The sequence below is a fragment of the Zingiber officinale genome, chromosome 6B (genome assembly GCF_018446385.1).
Source record: "Zingiber officinale cultivar Zhangliang chromosome 6B, Zo_v1.1, whole genome shotgun sequence".
Taxonomy (NCBI): Eukaryota; Viridiplantae; Streptophyta; class Magnoliopsida; order Zingiberales; family Zingiberaceae; genus Zingiber; species Zingiber officinale.
The window spans coordinates 128,684,623-128,699,186 of NC_055996.1; the positions used below are offsets into that span (position 1 = coordinate 128,684,623).

Genomic DNA, 14,564 nt, shown 5'->3' on the forward strand with positions numbered 1-14,564 from the left:
TTCTCGAGCCCAGTGTAACGAGATTCAGCGTCTTTTAAAATGTGGCTTAGAAAATACACCGGCTGCTCCTCGCCGCACAAGTGCTGAGCCTACAACATGCTCAGTTGACGACAGATACATATACAGTGACTCACCCACGATCGGCTTGGCCAGCACAGGCAGAGAATTTAGATATGTCTTCAACTCTTCAAATGCTTGGTCACACTCTTCATCCCACTGGAACTTAGTAGCCTTGCGCAGGATCTTGAAGAATGGCAGGCTCCGGTCGGCGGTTCTGGAGATGAATCTGGATAAAGCAATTATCCGACCGGTCAACCTTTGCACTTCTCTTGTATTTCTTGGGGGCGGCATGTCTTGCAGTGCTTTCACCTTGCTGGGATTTGCTTCGATTCCCCGCTCGGTCACTATATACCCCAAGAAACGCCCTCCTTTAGCTCCGAACAGGCACTTCTGGGGATTTAGCTTGACTCCATATTTGCGCAGCGTTCGGAAGGTTTCTTCTATATCCTTGAAAAGATCGGCCGCTCGGACGGATTTGATAAGAATGTCGTCCACATAAACTTCCAGATTCCGCCCGATTTGCTCCTTGAACACCTTGTTCATCAAGCGTTGATAGGTGGCCCCGGCATTCTTCAATCCGAACGGCATCACTTTGTAGCAATATGTGCCGTCGGCCGTTACGAAGCTTACTTTTTCTTGATATCCTTGGTAGGCGTCAAGCATGCAAATTAATTCGCAGCCGGCCGTAGAGTCCACCAGCTGATCTATCCGGGGCAGAGGATAAAAGTCCTTGGGGCATGCTTTGTTTAGGTCTCGAAAGTCGATGCAGACCCTCCACTTGCCGCCCGGCTTGGAGACCAATACTACGTTGGCCAGCCAGCTCGGGAACTGCACCTCGCGTATGTGGCCGGCCTTCAGAAGTTTTTCTACTTCCGCTCGGATGATGGCATTTTGTTCGGCACTGAAGTCCCTTTTTCTCTGCTTCACTGGCCGAGCGTCCGGTTGGACATGCAACTCATGCTGCGTCAGGCTTGGTGAAATTCCGGGCAACTCATGTGTCGACCAGACAAAGACATCATGATTTCGCTGGAGGCATTGGATCAACTTTTCCTTCTGCTCTTCCTCCAGATCCGAGGCGATAAAAGTCGTGGCCTCCGGTTGGGTCGGATGGATCTGAACTTCCTCCTTTTCATCATAAATTAAAGCAGGAGGTTTCTCGGTTATGGCATTTACCTCGATTCGGGGCGCCTTCCGAGCGGAGCAAGCTTCTGCTCGGATCATCTCTATATAACACCGCCGAGCTGCTAGCTGATCTCCACTCACTTCTCCTACTTTGTCCTCCACGGGGAACTTTATCTTCTGGTGGAAGGTTGAGACAACCGCTCGGAATTCGCCGAGCGCCGGTCGTCCCAAAATGACGTTGTAGGATGATGGAGAGTCGACCACCACGAAGTTTATTGTCCTGGTCCTCCTGAGCGGCTCCTCTCCCAGTGAGGTGGCTAGCCGGATCTGTCCGACCGGCTGAACTTCGTTGCCAGTAAACCCGTAGAGCGGGGTCGTCATGGGCAGCAGCTCAGCTCGATCAATTTGCAGCTGATCGAACGCCTTCTTGAATATGATGTTGACCGAGCTCCCTGTGTCAACAAATATGCGGTGAATGGTATAATTTGCTACTACCGCTTTAATGAGCAGCGCGTCGTCGTGGGGCACTTCTACTCCTTCCAAGTCCTCGGGTCCGAAAGTGATTTTCGGTCCACTTGCCCGCTCTTGGCTACAGCCGACCGCGTGGATCTGCAGCTGTCGGACGCCCGCCTTTCTGGCTCGATTGGAGTCTCCTCCGGTCGGTCCGCCGGCAATAACGCTGATTTCGCCCCGGGAAGTATTGTTCCGGTTTTCCTCTTCCCGAGCGGACGGTCGTGACCGTTCTCTGGACGCCCGGCGATTCTCCTGCCTTGGAGATCGGTGCCGCTCGGGTGTCTGCTGATGTCGTCTCTCGGTGCGGGTCCGGTCCGTTTCATGGGTCCTATGTCTCCTGTCGATGGGAGGAGATCGTCGTTCGGCTTTCCTGGGAACAGGATTGGATACAAAGGGAAGGCTTCGGCAATCCCTCGTGTTGTGCGTATCCGTCTGATGGAGGGTGCAGAACATAGGGGTCCACCTCTTCTTTGGCTTGGGCCGAGCAGCAGCCACCTCTTGTACGTGGGATCTGGCATGGGGGGATCGGATTGCATCGGCCCTCGGTCCTCTAGGGGGCTGCTGAGCGGTGTGCTGTTTCCGCTCGGCATGAGTAGATGCCCGCTCGGCTGGAGCTTCCTTTTTCCGAGCGGCTTGCGCTTCTTCCACATTTATATATTCGTTGGCTCGATGTAGCATGTGATCATAATCTCGGGGCGGCTTTCGGATGAGCGACCGGAAGAAGTCCCCATCCGCAAGGCCTTGTGTGAAGGCGTTCATCATCGTCTCCGAAGTAGCCGTTGGGATGTCCATCGCCACTTGGTTGAATCGCTGAATGTAAGCTCGAAGCGATTCTCTCGGCTCTTGCTTGATGGCGAACAAGCTGACACTTGTCTTTTGATACCGCCGACTACTGGCGAAGTGGTGGAGGAAGGCCGTTCGGAATTCCTTGAAGCTCGTGATGGATCCGTCCGGCAACCTCCGGAACCACCGTTGAGCCGATCCCGAGAGAGTGGTAAGAAAGACGCGGCATTTCACTCCATCGGTGTATTGATGGAGCGTGGCTGTGTTGTCAAACTTACCCAGATGGTCATCCGGGTCCGTTGTTCCATTGTACTCGCCTATCGTCGGAGGCACGTAGTGCTTGGGTAGAGGGTCTCGTAGAATAGCCTCCGAGAATTGGCGATTGGTCCGCTCGGGAGATGAATCCGCCCGGTGAGCTTTCCCTTTTCTGTCATCTCGCCTTGGCATTTCGTCTGAAGAAGAGTCTCTATCTCTCCGAGCTGGTCCGGCTTCAGGGGTGCGAAATAAGGCCCGGTGGAATGCGACGGTGGCTGGAGGTGCTTCCGCTCGGCCACCCGACGCAGATGTTGCTTGTTGCTCCGGCCGTTCGGCCGCTGCTTTCTGTTTTTGTTCAACAATTTTGGCGGCCCTTATCTCGACCAGAGCGTCGAGTTCTTCCCTAGAAAGCGTCACCGTGTGTTGTCGTCCAGCCTCGTCCATTGTTTCTGATCGGATGCAGGAGCGTTCCCACAGACGGCGCCAATTTGATCCTGTCCGAATCGCTGAACCAAGGGACACTGGGCACGCGGCACGCGGCACGCTCCCAATCGTTGGAGTGAACTTCCGGCTAGTCGAACGAAGCTCCGGCGATCCTGCACAAAAGTCTAGCCGGGAAGGGTTCCCGGCGACGACCCTCCGACGCTCAAGTCAGGTAAGTGGTGGAGAAAGTGGCTGCCAAATTTGTATTACGCGTACCTTCGGCGAAGTAATAGCCTCTTTATATAGGATGGAGAAGGAACTGATGCACGTCTACCGAGGCGCGTACGTGTCGGCAGCCCATACCATGGTATGCACTTGTCAGAGAGCTTACCTGACACCATGCTGCCACAGTCGAGCATGTTCTTTGATGTGACGGCAGGACCACCCGTTGTCAGACTAGAAGTATGGCATAGCCATACGACTTGACGGCTGTCAGCAGATATCCCCGTCTTTTACCCACTGTCTGACTGGGGTGCCCGGCCCGCCGAGCGGGCGATGAACGTCGTCCGGACGAGCTTGATTCTTTGCGCCGTCCAGGCGGCACTTCCTTCCGCTCGGTCCTTACGCACTGTTTTATTTGAGCGTCGGAACCCTGGTCCCTACCAGGGTGCCTTTTACTATCAGATTTCCCTTTCTTCTGAGTCCGGTCGGCTTGCCCTTTTCCGGCGAACCACTGGATCCTTTGACCTACCCTCAGCGTCGACTCCTTATGGGATTCCGGATTTTTACTACCGGATCATGTTAAACTAAACTAATTATGTTATCACTATCTAAGACTATATTTTATTGTTTTAGCCTACAAATCATATGCAAACATTTGGTAGTTGTGTTGAAGGTTTAAGTATGACTGAAACTCAATTTCCATCACTTTTGTCAGCACAACTGTCTCAGGTTCACTCATGTTTTAATATTCTAAAATTAAATATTTATTAATAAATTAAAGCAACAGTCTCAAGTTCACTTTGATATTGGTTATTTTCAAACAACTGTCTTAGCTTCAGACTTTCAGGCAATTGTCTCAACTTCAGATAGCAGACCAAGCAAATAACAAGATAAGATGAATATGATGATCACTTGCATTAGATTATAGGGAGCTTCTTCCATTATAATTTTCCTCATGGCTTATATTAGGTTGAATTTCTATTGTGCCAAACTTAAATGAGTGTATATTACTTCCTTTTCTAGTTAAAATTTTGGCTGATGAATCACAACTATAATCGGTGGACTATAAAGTAATAAGATTAACATGAAGTCTTCAACAATTCATTTTGAATTAAACTTGAATACTCCAAAAGATCAATTGAAGTAAACCTGAATTCTCCAACAATTCATTTTGAAGTAAACTTGAATATTCCAAAAGATCAATTGAAGTAAACCTGAATTCTCCAACAGTTCAATTTGAAACTGCCTGAACCATAAGAAATGGTCACCATACTAACCTACAATAATTATGAATAAGTTTACCAACCAGGTTTAAAGCCCTATTGATTATACGACTCATAATTGAATAATTGACTATCAACTAGCTAAGGATTTTAAAATTGTTGCTCAAGGTTTTTACATTTTGAATCCGCCTTCAACCCAACAATGCATTTTGTATTATCCTGATGTCACCTGAAAAGAAAATACGAATAAAATAGTGTCTTGATTTTACTTTAGTTATAGGTTCAGTGTTGCAAATATGATAAACTTATATTCATGAATTCATACCTCCATAAAAGTTCGAGAATCATGCTCTACAAAAATATTGGAGGACTTAAACATGATTCTTTGCCATCAACCATTATTTTACAAGGAAACTTTAAAGTTTGAACACGAGTTAAGTTCAATCAATGAACATTATCCATTTGCCAACAAATATGATATACTGATTATGAGTAAATCTAGATTACAAAAATTAAAAATTGAAATAATGTCGAGGATTGAATGCATTAACTGAAATAATGATACAGGACTTTTATCCATCCATTAAAAAAAGTAAATGTCGACATCATCCATAATTTCATTTCTTGATCACATTACAACATTAGCACTACTTAACTAGATCAACTAACAAACACATCAAGTATACAAACAAAATAATTAAGCTTACTATCACTATTATCTAGACCATGAGCGGTACATTCTAATTTTTCATATTATGTCTACGATAAGCAATGTGTTCTCTTCCTACCCTTAACTCCACTCTTAGCAACATCCTAAAATATATATCGCTGTTGTCTTCATTTAATCCAGTATCGAACCTCACCCACTTTAACCACCATATTACTTATATCTATAATATAGTCTTCTTGGATTTTTGGTTGATCTAGAGATTAGCATCAATGCTCTTAGTCCGCAGTTCCTACATTGTACAGTTTCAAATTTAGTATGGTCAATATTAATGTTACTTGATGATGCCATCGAATAGCAATCTAATACTGAAAAAAGTAAAATTTGACAAAATTAAGTTAAACATTAGCAATTTACATAAGTAATGAAAAATTACTCATTTTTATGAAAAATTTGACAAAATTCACTCAAAGCAGCCCCAACTTGCATAAAATACCTAACTTCACTCAAACAGTACCAATTTGGACAAAGAGAGCATCATACATATATCTATATTTGCAAGAATAATAATACTTAAATTTAACAAAATTTAATTAAAACCAATACCAATTAGGGCAAACAGATGTAGAATAGACATAACCACAACCATTCAATAAAAGCCCTAAAAGGTTGCCCCAAAATAATCTCATACTTACTAGTTGTTGCAATGGACCTACGACAATGGTGGATCTCGGAGACGCGACGATCGTTGGAGTTGGAGTGATGAAATCTGAATTTAGGGCACCTTGTGTAGGATTCTGGAGTTGGAGTGATGACAGCGAAGGACCACAATGGCGGAGATGGCGGAGATACAATTGATCGTCGTTGGAACCAATTAGGTAAATGGAAAGGTCTTCTTTTTGATGGAGCGTCGTCGTTGGGTGAAATAAGCCTTTTAGGGCATCTTTGAAATTTGGAACTGGAGTTGACGTAGCAAGAGTCAACGAAACAGGAGTTGCTGGAGTCGACGAAGGGAGAGGATGAGAGAGGAGATTTGAACTGGGAGGAAAGTCGATGGAGCGTTGAAGTTGTTCTAGGAGAGAGGAAAGAATTAGGAAATTTTACCCAAAACAAGGAGAGCTTTTTTTTCTATTATCATTTAGCTAGTGGGATAGGGGGACATAGAGATATTGAGACAGAAGATCCGAACTCATAATTCTAATCCCATCTATGGTATATTACAAAGTATTTTCTTTCAATGAGATGAAATATCTAAGACATTTTGGGCAAGAAGTTGCTCGTACTTTCATATATGTCTGATACATCTCCCAGATTAGTTGGATCGAAGGCTCAATAGTTAGATAAAAACATAAAGCCTAACCAATTCCTTATCACACACAAAAAGTGCTTACATATTGGTCCTGTTTAACACAAATACATGGAGGTTTGCATGTGAGACAGTAGGAAGACGATTGTGTCCGTGAAAGATAATAAAAACAGGAGAGAATAAGTTTTTTTTTCAAAAAAATTAACTCATTTTAATTCGATCAAATTGATTTAACCTAATTAAAATTGATTTAATTAGTTATAACTGGAGTAAATCAAATCCAAATCTGATTTAGACTAACATACTCCCTTATCTCCTCACATGCTTGATGAATTTTGTTCGACCCCAATATGATTTTAAATCAACAGTTTCACTTCGTATTTGATGATTTAATTATTTAATTTATTTATTTTATTAAAAAAATCTAATACATAACCAAACTTATATACATAATAAAAAAAATCAGAATACATTACGATAACAAGGATAAGATTTACATGGATCTGTCCAGGTTGCAATAAAATCACAGCCATTAAAATCATGACTATAATTATAAAAAAATAACGTTTCATATCCCTCCTTTCCTACAAGTGTAGATGCAACAAAACTTATATACTTCATGTAAGAGCTGGGATATAGTTCAGGGCACTCCTTATCTAGATTCGTCTATATACATATTATTTTAACACAAATGAAGCTATATGAGTTTCATGTATATGGTCGAAGGTGATAATATTCATCCTAGATGATTTCTCTGGTCGTATATAGGCAAGTAAATCACGTGGATCTTCATCAAATAATAGTAGTATATACAAGGGATGAGATAATCTATTAAACTTTTACACCTATTGAGAATCGATCCCATACTTATCTACCACTCAATAAACCATTTGCTCCAACCCATAGAGTTCCATGTTGTCTGAAAACCATAAAATCATGATATTATGGCAAAAGGTGAATACGTTCGTCCCCAACGCTCTCGTTAACCCGTCCCAAAGCCAACACGGAGGAGGTAAATCACGGGCGGCTATTAGCCTTTGGAATAGTGACTAGCACATAAGGGAGACATTTACCTCGACTTTGTCGAGATTCGAACCCTAGACGTTATTGTGACAACATCTCATGCGCTAACCACTAGACTCATCGGAGGGGACCATAAAATCATGATATTACATTTAGAATTGGAAGTGACATCAAGCTACATATTTACATTTCGTAATATAAATTAAAAATGTCATTAAGTTTTTTATATTATTAATTATTTATTTTTTATAGGCAATTTTATTTTGAGCAAAAATTAAAAAGATTTTTTTTTTTTATTGAAATCGCTAAAAGTAAGTTTTTTTTGGTCTATCTCTATAATTTAGAAAGTGTCATTGTGTTTTAGCTATTGTAATAATTAGGGGTTTATAGTTGTATAAGTAAAAATACTTATACTCTGATTAATATTAGTAATTATATTATAGAGGTTATTAAATATAATTGTTATTATGGTGATAAAAAAAATAAATATGTTCGTCCCCAACGCTCCTGTTAATTCATTTTAGGGTTAACACGGAGGAGATAAATCACGAGCAACTACTAACCTTTGAAATTAACATTTCATTTGTAATTAAGATGAATATTATAATATTATATCACTTATACTTGATATATTACAAAGATAACTTGTAATATGAATATTTTATTTTTAATAATATTAATCATTATTATATTATTATAATTATGATTATTATAATATAAATAATTTATTCATGTCATAACTGCTGTATTGCTACAATGGTTGCAAGTACTTTTTGTATTATTCTAATGACAGGCGGAAAAATTTTATAAGATCGAGTCTATTATCTTAGGATTAGTTGAGTTTATTATTTTATACCTCCGGAATTATAGTACAGTGACCAAGTATTTAATTATTTAGGTTGTTATTTAGGTATTTATGATTTGATCTTTTAGTTATGATGAATTTATAAGAATTTTTTTCATAGCTCAATAGAGTTATGATGAATTTATAGGAGTTTATTATGATGAATTTATTGGATTTTTTTTTTTCATGATAACATTATGAGTATTTTTTAATTTATTTTAGGGGTTAGATAGAAAAATTGTATGAGCTTGAACTGATAGCAGGGCCAGCTGGATTTAGTGTTACAATTGTGATAATGGATAAAACAATATCGAAAATAAAAATATTTTAAAAACAAAAATGTAAAATGATGAACGGGACGTCCTTTAAAATTTTGACCTTTACATTATTTTTATTTTTGACACTCGGTCCTTTTTATCGGATTCGTCTCGCAGAAGCAACAGTAGAGTAGCTCGTTCTCATCCCGATCCCGCCACCGGATAAGAAGGCGAACGCATGGCGATAGCGGCGGCGACGATGACGATGACGACATCTTCCCCCTCCGCCACCACTTTCCAATCCATCTCCTCTAGGAACCTGGGCAAGACGCTTCCCCTCCCCTACTCCGCTTTTCCCAAGTACTCCTCTCGATCCAATCTCCCTCCTTGTTTTGAGCTGTTCTTATTTCCTTGATCTGTTTTTTCTTTTTCCTCTTTCAGGAAGAGATGTAGGCTTATGAGAAGATGGAGCGCTCCTAAGGTTGTATATTGGGATGGGTCCTTGGATACAGATCGATCTGACAGATGGGGAATTTGGTCTATTAGGTTAATACCATGTTCCCTTTCCTTCTCGAGTTCTTTCTTATGCATGTTGCTTCCACCTCGGAAAAGCTTGTTCTTTTGGTTGTGATGCAGGGACGATTTGGTGGTTCCGTCGTCGCCTTATTTCCCGGTTATGGCTCGGGGAGGTCAGGGACCGCCGCCCATGATGATGGAGAGGTTCCAGAGTGTTATCAGCCAACTCTTCCAGCATGTATGAAGTTAGGGCACCTGATACAGTCAATTTGCTAATTTACTCCCATTTATAATATTTCGGCCTTTGTTTTGGGCTGTATGGGAATATAATTAAACGAAACAAGATTTGGTTTCTAGAGAATTATTAGGTGCGGTGGACCCGTGGATGATGACATGGCTAATATAATCGTTGCACAACTTCTATACCTAGATGCAGTTGATCCTACGAAGGTACCTATCTGTTTTGTTTTCACTAAATAGATGACGCTGCACCACCAGAAAATATTCCACAGGATTCATAACTCTATATCTTGGCAGAAGATAAAAATATCTAAATGGAGCTAGCTATCTATGACTGTCTTCTTGATGTTAATAATTATTTATATTTGAGGAGCGCAATTCATAGTGGAAGTTTATCTTCTGTCAAATTCTTCCATCATGTTACTTAGTTTAAAACAAATCAATTACATGAATTTTTTTAACTGTTTCTGAAATCCATATTTGATGTGGGTCATAGGATATTGTCATGTATGTCAACTCTCCAGGAGGATCAGTTACAGCTGGTAATTCTCCCTTTGCGTTTAACTTCTTTTGGTTATTATTGTTTGATATAAATTGTGAGAACTTCTATTCTAAAAGGCATTTGACCATACCATTTCTTCCAGGCATGGCCATATTTGATACGATGAAGCACATTAGGCCAGATGTTTCTACTGTTTGCGTTGGTCTGGCAGCCAGGTAGCATTGTCTTACTCTGGAAGCTCCTATGAGATAGCTGTATATGAATCTTTGGTTTCTTTCAATTTTCAGTTTATATCCCTCTTTGGCTGTTCAATATCTTTTGCTAATTACTTTTAAAGCTTGTGATTCTAGTTATCATTTGTCACTATTACAACATTTCCTTGCAAGATTTTTTTTTTTTTTTTTCGTTTCAGTATTATGCCAAATTCATATCATGCTGAATAAAACATTCTTCAATTACCACTGTTGTCCACTATTTCAAATATCTGATTTTCGTTCTAATTTACTTTTGGAGGATAAACTTGCATAAAATAAAACGTTCTTATTATTTGTTATTTTATGCATTCATGGAAGCCTTATTTGTCTTTAGATGTTCATGCCTTCTATTTGATGTATTGACAATTTCCATTATCTTTAGTTGTTCTTTTTAGGGTTTTCTTCAATTGTTCCTTGTGTCGGTGATGTTTTGTTCTATTGTTTTTTATAATATCCCGAACTTATAGGCAGGTCGTTTGATCTTTGTTTGTGCTTATTCTCAAACCATTGAACGCGTCCTTCATCCTCTAGTGACACTCACCCTATTTTTGAACCTCTCAATATGTATTGATTTTTTTTTTTGTTATGTTAAGCCAACCCATGAACCTATTGGAAAGTCCCTTAGATTTTGCATATGCTCATCCATATCTTCACTCCCTAATGCTCTTCAGTTTCTTCATGCTCATTCAAATCTTGAGTCTTTGAGCATGTGCTATCTTTGTTCAAGCTCATCACTTTCTCAAGTTACACGCACGTCCATGCCTATCTGCTTATGCTCAAAATCTAATTCAAAAGGAAAGTTAAAACCAAACTTGGAACAATATATCCATAAGTCAAAATTGACCAACTGATACTAATCTAAAGAGCACCTCAAAATTATCAAATGAAATTGATAAAGTTAGGTCCATGCTTTCTTCTGACTTATGTTTTAATGGTTATTGTTTATGATAGCAAAGATATACTTGATGATTCATTTAGATCTTATAGGTTGATTAAATCTTTATGTATTCATTGTGAAAAGCATATTCCTCATATAATAGATATTATATCAGCATTTGCTCATGACTATGAAATTTTGCATGCTTGACAATTTTGCTTGGTTCCTTAACCGTAGGTTTTCTAAATTTCGTTAAGAGTTAATTTACAGCAAAGACTTGTGCTTGCTGGAAATTCTAGAATCCAACTCAATAATAAATCCCTATCCATAAGGGTGGATTTTACATAGATCATCATATTTATCATCTCACTGTTCAAAGGATTGACTTTTGACCTCAATTTCAAAAGCTGATGCTTCTTGACATACATGTAACTTTGACAAGAGAAATCTTTTTCAAACAAGTAGTCTAGTCTTTGTTTTGTGTTATTGCACAACTATAACCTACATGATCCTATTGTGAAATAAATCTGTATTCCATGTATGCTTAAAGATCTGGGTGTTGTCATGAATTCAAAACCTTATGCTTGGACCATACATGATTTAACATCTGATTTCATATTTGGAGAGTTATGAAACTTATATATTTTGCCTAGGTCAATGAGAATGTCATTTAAATTATCACTTTGAGCTGTATCTTAAATGCAATGCATTTTTTATGTACTGAACTCCTGATTACAAGTGTGCAACTTCACTTGATTTCTAGACTTAGAAAGTTTCCTTGTGCCTTATATAATGGTGGTTACACATGAAACTGTAATGGAACTTGTTTTATTCTGACTTGCACATCAATTACTTTATATCTTCCCAAATTCTTTTCTTTATCATTTTATTCGATTAAATATGCCCTTTACCAATTAAACTGATTTCTCATTATCTCTTCAATTTCAACAACAGCATGGGGGCTTTCCTCCTAAGCTCTGGCACAAAGGGTAACTCTTAGTCTCTTAGTTTGTTATATAACCCAGTAAAACTTTGTAATTTCCTTTTAGTTTTATATTCAGATTAATTTGATTGCAGGGAAAAGATACAGTTTACCAAACTCTAGGATTATGATCCATCAACCCATTGGAGGTGCTCAAGGTGTGCAAACTGAAATAGAAATTCAGGTAAAGATATCTTCCTATATTTGTGAATTTAGTAGAGACTATAGATTCTTATCCCAGTAATGCAAGTTTTATTTTCCCTGCATCGTTTAATTTTGGGAGGAGATGCACTATTAAAATGGGAGAGCATTGCTTCAGTGTAAATAGCTATTCAAATACTCATTGGTGATTATTTTCAAATAGCTCCCTGAATTTTGGCCGGGATGGAAAGGCCAACAATGTGCAATGAAGCAATGGTCGTTTTTTAAAATAATGGGAGAAGAAGGTACATAAAAATAGAAGAGACATAGCATAATAGATAAGCATTATAAAGTTAAATAAGTGAAGAGGAGGCAAAGATTTATGTGATGATGCTGAATAAGAAATGAGTGATATAATTATAGTTTTGAAATTGTAGAAAGAAGATATTAAATGTTTTTAAGTGCTTAGTCTCCTCAAATAGAATTTAATGTTCAATTGAGAAGGAAAAAGATTCAATATAATCTTAGATTAACTTATTCATAATTGATCTTTGGCCAAAAATTTGTATCTATAGAAATGTTAGTAGACAGAATATAAATGTGTATGTAGAGCCGAAGAGGTTTGGAATTCAGTTGAGAAATTAATTGGATAGCATGAATGTGGATTGCATTATATTTTAGGATCTTATGATTATTATATCATTTTTTTCAAAAATAAAAATAAAAAGGAGCATTTCTTTTACAATTAGTATATAGAACTATAGAAGCAATACAAGGAGAGATTTTAACTAAATATACTGTATGATGGTGTGAGTTAGCGATTGTAAGATGATGAAGGTTACAAGTTTGCGGCTTTTGAAGTATGATAATGTAAGACTTTTTAAAGCTGAATGGTGTAAGAGTGTTGACATTGATAGCATTAATATCATGTGGGATTCTGTGTTAAATGAATTAAAATTTAGAAATATATCTAGATTAATACTAGTCAAGAGAGTGTTTATGCTGGACTGCAGTAGTTGCTATCTTATGTTGGTTGTGTTTATTTTGCAGGCAAATGAAATATTTCACCACAAGGCTAACTTAGCCAGCTACCTTGCATATCATACCGGCCAAAGCTTGGATAAGATAAACCAAGATACTGATCGGGACTTCTTCATGAGCGCAGAGGAAGCTAAGGATTATGGCATGATTGATGGTGTGATAACCAATCCTCTCAAAGCCCTGCAACCACTACCAGCCTCTTAATGGGTGAAAGACACCTATTTCCATTCCAGATGGAGAAAGGATGGTGCCAAGAAAAGTTTGCGAGGTCGAGCAGTTCACTCGTTTTCAAAATTCTAGTCACAATACTCAGCATGATTTTAGATACTGAAATGAAAATGTAGATCAGGATTAGTGACAAGCTGACATGAGTGATCCGAGTGGAAAAACCGCTTGTTAAACAACACTTGCAGTAGTTCACCTGTAGTTAGTGGCATAATCTGAAATTGGATGATTCCTAGTGTATAGGGAACGAATAATCTCCCAATAACAGTGATTAATCTTCTATCGATAATTTCTTTTATCTCCATAAGGCTATTAATCTACATACCCGCAATCCTTTCCATCCTATTGTATGTAACATGAGAAACAAGACTGTCCTACCATTCAATTAATTTATGCCTCCTGCTACACGTTTTAATTTTTTTTTTTGCAAAAGACAGGTTGGTTATGCTTATCTTTCTGCTGCTTCTGTAAAAATAATTTTCTTTTTGTCACCAATTAATTGTTATTAATCCGTTCTTTCGCAATCTCTTAACTTGGACCAGTTCATGTTCAAAGGATTTATTTTCCCCTGTGAAGAATGCATTCGTTTACCGTTGCTTGGGCGTTGACCGTTTTGTTCTTGCATGACAAAGATTTGTAGTGAACACAACTGGTCAACGACGGAATCAATATATAAATGTCGTTTTTTTTATGTAACTGAAACTTTTCATTTTCTCCCTTAGATTTAAAACGAATAGGAAAGCCATAAAACAGAAGCTAAAATTAATTGGCAATCAACAATTTCCATACAGTAGAAAGAATTCAATTTCTTTCCCTTAATTCTCACTCAAATTAGGTCGAATAAAAAAGATATAAAATCTGAAAACAATATCCAAACTGTTGGCATATTTCTGTAACACGAATAAGAATTCATGATAGAGAGCAAACACCTACCTCCCACAATGAAAGGGATGTTTTAACATTCAACTTCTCAAGCCCTTAATTTCTACGGCTGGAAGTTAGCAAGCAAAATTCGGACAGAAAAGGATTAAAATCCCTGAGAATCAAGGAACATGAACGGCTTTGAGAAGCCCCAGGGCATAGCTGAG

At 38.8% G+C, this 14,564-nt stretch overlaps 1 protein-coding gene across 1 annotated transcript; it reads left to right on the forward strand.

Moving 5' to 3' along the window:
• Positions 1-8,837: 8,837 nt before the first annotated feature.
• On the forward strand, positions 8,838-13,783 carry LOC121989478 (ATP-dependent Clp protease proteolytic subunit 5, chloroplastic-like). The gene is made up of 9 exons (XM_042543557.1): positions 8,838-9,058; positions 9,140-9,244; positions 9,335-9,452; positions 9,572-9,664; positions 9,951-9,996; positions 10,099-10,171; positions 12,042-12,076; positions 12,165-12,253; positions 13,261-13,783. Exons 1-9 carry the CDS (start codon positions 8,937-8,939, stop codon positions 13,453-13,455), a joined length of 876 nt encoding a protein of 291 aa, XP_042399491.1. The 5' UTR covers positions 8,838-8,936; the 3' UTR covers positions 13,456-13,783.
• Positions 13,784-14,564: the final 781 nt, after the last annotated feature.